We start from the raw sequence: 8,942 nt of genomic DNA on the forward strand, positions 1-8,942 counted from the left end.
TCGTTTTCGACAGATTTGCGTGATTGGCTGTCGTTTAAGCCAATGGGGATACTTTTCCCATACTCTGAACGGGCGGCCTCGTCCTCCCAAGCTATGGGACTAGACACGCCTCTGACTGCCCATGAAGACAGTCTTCTCGGGCTGGCTGATTTTCCAGAAGAGCTGAAATGAGCAATGAGCAAATGAAACAAATCGTCTAAAATATTCTAAACCCACTATAGCAATCTGGTAATATCAGGCTACATATCACTTAAATGTCAGAGCTTAACTCGGCATGTAAATATGATATAAATGAGTTAATGTGAAGTGGATTCCTTCCAGCGCTAGACGATTTTGGCTAATAGTTAGCTTGTTTGCTGTTACTAACTAACAGTTTTTAGCCAAACGCGGTCATGTCCGCTCTCCATTAGTTCTGGACACAAGTCGCGTTATTACACCCGTAATTTTCATGTATTGTACATCCCAAAATAAAATGTATTAACCATGTTATGGTGCTGTAATGTCTTTATATTTTCGCAACATAATACTGTCTTTTACACGGGGCATGGAAAAGAGCATCACTTCCGCATTTTCTTCTTCGTTGTTCAAACAAAGACACGGTTGCCAGATTTTTGAGAGAGAAATAAGCAACCAGGTCAATGAAAACAAGCCCAAATATTGAAGTGACTATTAGGCTACATGAGCACTTTAAACCTATATGCATCGGCTATTTGAAAATAGACTATTTGGAAATAGCCGATCTACAAGCTCACAACAAAATAATAACAAATAAAAAGCAACTACCAATATTTACAAGCAACTTTACAGAAAACGAGGTCGCTTAAAATTAGTATACATGGCAACACTGTGTGTGTGTGTGCGTCTGTGTGTGTGTGTGTGCATTTTAAAGGTACGGGCCTTGTGATTAAAATGATGCAAACCATTCCAAGATTGATGATGCTTTTAGCATCAAAACTGACGCTAAAATCAGTGTGTTTCATGTTTCATTAACACATCCACTGCCAACGGCTAATCTCAGAACGTCCATCGTAGTGCCAAGCTATTTCTTACCTTTTTTGTTTTTTTGATTCCGTCATAGGCCCCGCTAAATCCGTTTAAAATCCGCGTTCATTTGGTTCGACACAAACACGGGACCCGACCGAACAAAACGCTGAAAACACTCCGTTTTGGAGAACGAGAGCAAAACGCTACAATGGGGGATGCGGAGAGAAAAACAAACAAGCCGAGATAATGGCGTCCAAAGTTGATCGCTAGACAGGAAACGGAGGCGGGACAAAAACCGGAAACAGTATTATTTCGTTTCCGGTCCGCCCCCTTCGAAACCGGAAGTGCAAAAAAAATCCGGAATCTGCACCTGCACGATTTAACATGGGAAAACACCCGCCCTGTAGGACTACGGGAACGGCAGTTAACGGTTGGATTTAACGGCCCGTAGGACTACGGGCCTGGCAGTGGATGTGTTAAAATAGCAGATCTACAAGCTCCTTGTGTGCTTGTATATCAGCTATTTTTAGCGGCGCTAGCCGCTCTATACCTGCTCTATACCTGGATCCTGCTCTATACCTGACTTTGTCCGTGTTCACCGTCAACGTTCTGATTGGTCAGACCCGTCAACGTTCTGATTGGTCAGACCCGTCAACGTTCTGATTGGTCAGACCCGTCAACGTTCTGATTGGTCAGACCCGTCAACGTTCTGATTGATCAGACCCGTCAACGTTCTGATTGATCAGACCCGTCAACGTTCTGATTGGTCAGACCCGTCAACAAAGTGATTGGTCAAGCTTCACGTGACACATGGCTATAAACACATTATAAACACATATCGATGACATAATGTATCAAAGGCGCCGCTACCTTCACACAGGGTGTGATTTTTCATTTTTTATTGAATATTTGAATTAGAAAAGACATTAATGAAACCAAATGGACCCATTTGGGTATTTTGTTCATGTAAGCCAGTAGTGAAAAGGGCAAACTTGCATGAAATTAAAAGACAAGTTGTGAGCTTCACTTTTATAAAGGCTATGTGGTATCTGAAACCCACAGACTTCACTATGGTCTGGTAAAGGTTCTACTGCACTTTTAGTTAACACACACACACAGACTTACTTTGTATTGGTAGCCAACCGATGAACCTCTCTGTGGAGTTTTGGTTGCATTGGAATGGCTGAGATTTCATTTTAAAGACCACTTTTACATTTTGTGCTGCAGATTGGGGCAAAAAAAGCCTGCCGCAAGCGGGGATATTATGACTTTATGTCATTTCTTGTTTCATTATGATTGCAAGTCCAATCGTTTCTAAACACAAAAGGTTTGAAATCCACCGGGTTAAGTTACAGTACATGGTCCTCCTCTTGCCACTGTTACTACAGAATGTTTGAACGAGTTTAAGATGAGTATCACATCTGTCTTGGTTCTGGTCAGATTCTGAGGAATGTGGAGTCGTCATCCAGTGTTCAGCCGCACTTCCTGGAGTTCCTGCTGTCCCTGGGCTGGCCTGTTGATGTGGGACGCCACCCTGGCTGGACTGGACATCTGGACACCAGTTGGTCCCTCAACTCGTGCTCGGACAATGATGTACAACAAAAAGGTAAGCCTTGAAGCAAATGGCAGCACATTATTGGTTGAGTTATACTTGACAAATAATTGCCAATCTTGTAGATCTGCCATTTTCAGTGCGTGACATCAAGCATTAGCTCTGAAATCTCAAATAAACGTTGACTTTGTTTGAATGAACTTGACTTCCACAGAGGAAGCAACAACTCCAGAGGACACCGGAGGTTCAGTGTTTAATGGAGAAAAGAAGGTTCTCTACTACGCTGACGCTCTGACTGAGATCGCCTTTGTCGTTCCATCGTTGACTGAAAATTCTGGTCAGTGTTTGAGTTGCATATGTCAAGTACAATTTATTGAAGTATTGTGAAAACATGGTGTACCAGAGCAGGGCTTATCGAACTTTTCAGGCTGCGACCCCCCAAAAATAATCATATGAACTGGGGACCCCACCCTGATAAGCAGTTTGAATTGTAGGACTTGAGGCATTAAATTTCGTTTGCACAGATAATTATGAAAATAGGTCATCTACAAGCTCACAACGCCTCGCTATGCGAGGCGTTGTGAGCTTGTAAATTAGCCTATTTTCAAAATGTTTGCCTCTGGGTAATTGACAATTTGGCCAATATTTGTACATTTTTATAGCATAGTTTGTTGATTACTTTTGACGCAGTAATTGTCTTATTTTAGAGGTAATAAAAGGTCTTAAACGTCCTTAAATTGTCACTTTAGAAATGTGTAGATACCCTGCATACACTTATACTGTAAGTTGGGTTGTTTACTATTGAGTGAGAAAACAATGTTGCACTTAAGCAAATCATCTGGGGACCCGTCCCCGTCCCCCCCCCTCCCCCAAAATCATTTGGGACCACAGTTTTAGAACCACTGGACTAGAGTTCACCGCCTTCTGGTGCTTTTTTCTAGAAGAGTCTTCGGTACACAGCGATTCGACGGTGGAGGTGGATAATATGAACACGGATCTCATGCCCAGTTTGTTGAAACAACCCAATCTCACACTGGAGCTGTTCCCCAACCACTCGGACAACCTGGAGTCTTCCAAAAAGGTATTGTTATACAGCAGGGGTCATCAACGTTTTTCAGGCCAAGGACCCCTTAGCTGAGAGAGAGATGAAGCAGGCACTACATATTATATAAAATTGTTGCAGATTTTCATAGATTGCTTCATAGACTTGTTTGACAGCACTGTCACCATCAGTGTTGAGTAAAGTAATGTTTGTTTACACATTGTTTTCTATTAATATGTTGGATTCACATCAATGCATATTTTCAGACATTTAACCACTTAAACCCTCAATATTTGGTAAAGTTGACCGTTGGTAGCGCGAGGCGTTGTGAGCTTGTAGATCTGCTATTCTCGGCTAATGTTCCCCTCAGAATAGGGATGCTAGGGTTAAAGTGGTTAATGTAAAAAACAAAGTAACCCCCTGTTTAAGACCCCTGTTCTACAGTAAAAAGTCTAGAAACACTTATGGATTTCATAACGTGATTGCATATTTCTTTAAACTTTTCCATCTACTCTGCCTTGATGTTTTAGTTGAGTCCTCTGGTGAAGGCCAAGAGGTCTTCCACAGGAAAGTCCTTCCCCCCATTGGGTCCTGAGACCAAGGTGTTTGTGGTCTGGGTGGAACGATTTGATGACATCGGTAAATAGACTGTGTGTGTGTGTGTGTGTGTGTGTGTGTCAGTACTGCAACTAACAACTACTGTAATTTGGATAACAATCAGACTATGATGACTTAGTTTGATTAAAGGCGGTGTAAGTGATTTATTTCATGTTCAAATTTGTGTTAAATTACTACATATTCCAATAGCAATCATTGCTATAGAATGTTTGTTCAGTAATGAGTCTCTTCAGCTCTTAAGTAAACAGAAAATGTATTTTCAATTAATTTTATACACTTGGGAGAGAGACCTCATACAGGATACAGGATAAACAATGGATGTGATGAAACTAATAAATGAGCAGACAGTTAAGTTTAGTTTTAGTTTTTAGACTGAACTGGAACACAAGCTGATAAATGAAGTTCGAGCTGGAGAGACGGAGACCAAACACTATTTGATTACTCATTGATGCATTGATTGGAATATAGAGCTTTAACTTTTTAACAATTAACTCATACGCTTAATTGCTTTCTAATAATATTGATTTTATTTGTGTTTCCAGAAAACTTCCCACTCTCTGACCTGTTGGCGGAAACCAACACGGGCTTGGAGGCCAGCATGAGCAACAGCTCCACCTACAGGTACAGTGACAGACAGACTAACAGGAGGCAACCAAAGGCCAACCATAGTGTCAGACTAGAAAATGGCATTCACAAGCCTTCTTAAAAGCTCTTTTATGGGCATTTAAACTTCGCTTTGGTAATCAGATAAAAGAGTTTTGTTTATATGGAATGATGTGGATCTCAGGATCCACATGGGAATGGTGTGGCTCTAATGTGACTCTAATCTAAACTTAACTCATTCAGTGCCATTGACGTCGCCGACGTCACGTTTTCCATAAGCCCAGAGTGCCAATGACGTCTTTTTTTTCAGGCTGTGCCGAGACCCATTGACTTCCATTATAAAAATGAAATGCATCAAAAATATATAAAACAAAGTATGGCGGTAATGAGTTGGCCTACTAGCAACGTGCACAAGAGATAATATGGCGATGATCAATACAGTGATTTGCGAGATTAGCTCTGGGTGAAGAGTACCGTTGTACTCATTGATCAAGGCAAATAGTTGATCAAAATGAATTGGATTGGTCTGGTTGTTCCAGGTCAGGGTTACTGGAGAAGGATATTCCTCTGATCTTCATCCACCCCCTGAAGACGGGCCTGTTCAGAGTGAGACTTCATGGAGCCGTGGGCAAGTTCAGCATGGTCATCCCACTGGTGGATGGCATGGTGGTTAGCCGCAGGGCGCTAGGTAACGGCCATCTTTATCTCTCTTTAAAATTCTTTGGTTCCGGTTCCTCAACATTGTGGCAACAATAATAAAAGAAAGACAAGAATAAGAGCAAGGAAATACCTGTATGCAAACAAGTGTAATATTTTAAACATTCTTTCTAGGTTTCCTTGTCCGTCAGACCGTCATCAACGTCTGTCGCCGCAAGCGTCTGGAGAGTGACTTGTACAACCCGCCCCACGTGCGCAGGAAGCAGAAGATCACGGAGATCGTGCAGCGTTACCGCAACAAGCAGCTGGAACCCGAGTTCTACACCTCGCTCTTCCACGAGGTGGGCGAGGGACGGCCTCACCTCTGACCCTGCACAGTCAAAAAAACACAGAGTGTTCATTCAACTCTGAAAGTGTGAAGAAAGGACCCGTAAGGGTTCTACTGTGTCCTCAACACTGACTCACAAGCGCACACGGGAACACACACACACACACACACACACACACACACACCCAGTGGTTCTCAAACTTTTTAAATTTCAAGGACTCATAACTCTGAAAGTGTACAAATGGTTCCATTCGTACACTCTCAGAGTTACAGACCCTGTAGAAACCCTGAGAAGCACTGCGCACACTCAAACACACACACACACACACACACACACACACACACACACACACACTCTCTCACTAGGGGGGGCGGGCATATACAAGTGCACAAGCATGGGTGTGTGCACACAGAATCTCTATATTTATACTGCACTATTTTGTTATTTATATCAACACATTATAGTAACACTGTCTGCCGTTGACTAGTAGAGCAAAGCGTGGGAAACGTTATGATTTGTATACATCTGAGTCACTGGGTTCTATAAGCTTTGGGAAGGTGAACTTCAACAGAGACTTTCTGTGTCAAAGACATTCTGCTTTTCTTCAAAGTTGACCTGTTGGCCTTTAAAAAAACACTCAACAAACTGTAATAATGACGCTATGGTAATGCAGCCGGGCTCATCCTAGAAAAAAAAACATCCAGCATAGTTGGAAACATTTGTTTTCAGTTGATATGAACCACGCGCAGGGGGGGAGCTCTGTATGTTAAATGCTACAATTTTACATGATGCACTGTTCTGGCTATCGCTTGAGATCGCATCAATTCCACAGGGTGAAGAAATTACAACATTTTTTCAACAGGCTGGCACCCAGGACAGCAGTCCCCGAGGTCTCGGTTGTGAGGACAAAAAGACTGGACCATTGTGACAACCAACTGAGCACACGATACTGTAAACTCAAACTGTTCTCTTATTTTTCCAGTTAATTTGTCAGACTCCTAGCCTATTGTGCACAGTGCAAATCATCGCTGAAGAGTGGAAACCTGTCTAAAAAATGTCTAAAAACGTTACTTTTCAGGAAATGGGACAAATAACTTAAGTTCCAATGATCTATGTAGTTATTATTTACTCACAAGCAGCCACATCTCTTGTTAGTAGTTTTCATTGGTTAAAGATTTATAAAATCTCTTCCACACTGGCCTCGCTATTTTGGGCATGTCGTCATCGTGAAATTAGCAGATCTACAAGCTCACAACACAACAGGATGTGAGCTTGAAGATTGGCTAAGCGACTTTGAGTTCTAAGCACTATATAATAATTTCAGGTATTTCAGGTATTATTACTTGTATGTGACACTGTCAATTTATGGAAAAACAAAAGATGGAATTTGGAGTTGCAAGGTTTCTGCACAACAGGGACGATATGTGAATGGGAATTTGACACCAGGATTCTGTTCTTTATGCCATCACACAGCTTCAGACACTCCTCAGAAAATACATTATAAAACGCACTACAGTAATACGTATAGTACTTGGAACCATTACGAATTCCCAATAAAAAGTTGACCGGTTCGCCTTCAAACAAATCTACAGTGATCGAACTAAAGAGCAACGCTCTCAAAAGTACAGGAGTACGTAATAATACATGATACACCTGTACTTTCATGCACCTGTATTAATGCTACACACATCTCACATTTTGCTAATAAAACCCTTGATTTCGAGTCCCAAACGATATTAATCTGTCAATAGCCTATGATTAATTTTGAACGGAAATGTGTATCATTTCTGCAACACTTTTTTTCCCTCTTTTTTACTTGATGCATAGCAGTTTGTTTGGTTTGGAAGCTCTCTGCCTGTATTAATGTGAATTTATGTATCACAGCAACAGAATAGAACAATTGAAAAGTCTTAATGCACTGGGCCCGCCCTTTATTTTCTGCTTCTGTTGGTTATCTAACATGTCTTTTTATACTTGTATGTATTTTTGCTGAAGGAGTTTTTTTCTTCTGAAACATTGAAGAGAATGCTTAGTGAGTTTTTAACCTGTCGTGTGTCTCACACTTGGATTGTGCTTTGTGCACATGCCTTTTTTGAAGGAAAAGTAGACATGCTTCAAAGAAATTGCATATAATCAATCATACTTCTTATCCTAAAATTACTCATTTGATGTATGGTCATATTTAAGGATTTGCAATGTACAGAAAGGGAGGATGATATGTAAATATATGATAGTGATCAGACATTAAAAAAATGGTCTGCTTCCTTCCTCATTTTAAAGGGCAGAGAATCTGTATGTATGCAGTTAATGTGTGGGAGAATCACAGTGGGTATTGAATGTAACATGCATTAAACTCTTAATGACCTTTAAATCTTCATATGACCATTTTTATTTAATTTTTCCTTATTGTTGACAGAATATCCAAGGAGCAAATGACAAGGTGCAGTGACTTTTATTGAGAGAGTGCAATTGACCAAATTATCACATTTTCAATCTATACATTAATCTCCAAATAAAATGGGTCTCACAGTTGACACCATTGTTTACAGCAGCCTTCTTGTGCAGAAACCTCTGGCAAGGCTGACAACTTGGGAGTCTTCACATGTAAAGCTATGTACGATGGTGTCGCTTGCCGAAAAGACTATTTGACAAGGGACACTGTCATACTACGGAGTAAAGGAGTACATGTTAGCTCAGGTCAGAGCATTTGATTCCCAGCCCCAGCGATGTGTTGAGGATGTTAGTGCACGGGAGCAAGACTCTTGTTCAAACCCCACTGCAAAGCTGGTTTATTGGCAAAATTCACAAACTGTCATCTGTATGAAATAAACAAATCATACAAGATCTATTTGAACAGCTCAATACAACTAATACTATGAGTTTCTCCAAATTCAACACAAAATATTCCACTTTTAATGACTATTGCAGTGTCAGGATTATTCTATCTATAAATCTGTCTAATGATTAGATTCTAATCTATCTGTGCTTCAGTACTCATTTTGACCACCAGAGTGCGCCTTTACCCTTGCTATCAAAGCAACGGGTTTTTATGCTTCCTGTGACTTCATTCACTGACACTTTTATTGACTCAAATAAATCTTCGCACACGGTGACGAGGTCGGGGAGCCTTCATTTTTGCACGGAATTTGCCATTTTG

The 8,942-nt window shown here is 40.9% G+C and overlaps 1 protein-coding gene across 5 annotated transcripts in view; it reads left to right on the forward strand.

Moving 5' to 3' along the window:
• Positions 1 to 8,175, forward strand: part of ralgapb (Ral GTPase activating protein non-catalytic subunit beta) — a 33,046-nt gene extending 24,871 nt beyond the window's left edge. For 4 of the 5 annotated variants that reach the window (XM_084069772.1, XM_084069774.1, XM_084069775.1 and 1 more), the window contains exons 24-30: positions 2,425 to 2,590; positions 2,751 to 2,873; positions 3,478 to 3,617; positions 4,109 to 4,217; positions 4,739 to 4,817; positions 5,339 to 5,487; positions 5,631 to 8,175. In XM_084069772.1, coding sequence (XP_083925898.1) covers positions 2,425 to 2,590; positions 2,751 to 2,873; positions 3,478 to 3,617; positions 4,109 to 4,217; positions 4,739 to 4,817; positions 5,339 to 5,487; positions 5,631 to 5,824 — 960 coding nt within the window. In that variant the 3' untranslated portion in view covers positions 5,825 to 8,175. The remainder of the gene's footprint in view (positions 1 to 2,424; positions 2,591 to 2,750; positions 2,874 to 3,477; positions 3,618 to 4,108; positions 4,218 to 4,738; positions 4,818 to 5,338; positions 5,488 to 5,630) is intronic. The other variant, XM_084069773.1, reaches the window with a different exon arrangement.
• The last annotated feature ends 767 nt before the right edge of the window (positions 8,176 to 8,942 follow it).

The sequence above is a fragment of the Gymnoscopelus microlampas genome (genome assembly GCF_963454915.1).
Source record: "Gymnoscopelus microlampas genome assembly, chromosome: 10".
NCBI classification, from domain to species: domain Eukaryota; kingdom Metazoa; phylum Chordata; class Actinopteri; order Myctophiformes; family Myctophidae; genus Gymnoscopelus; species Gymnoscopelus microlampas.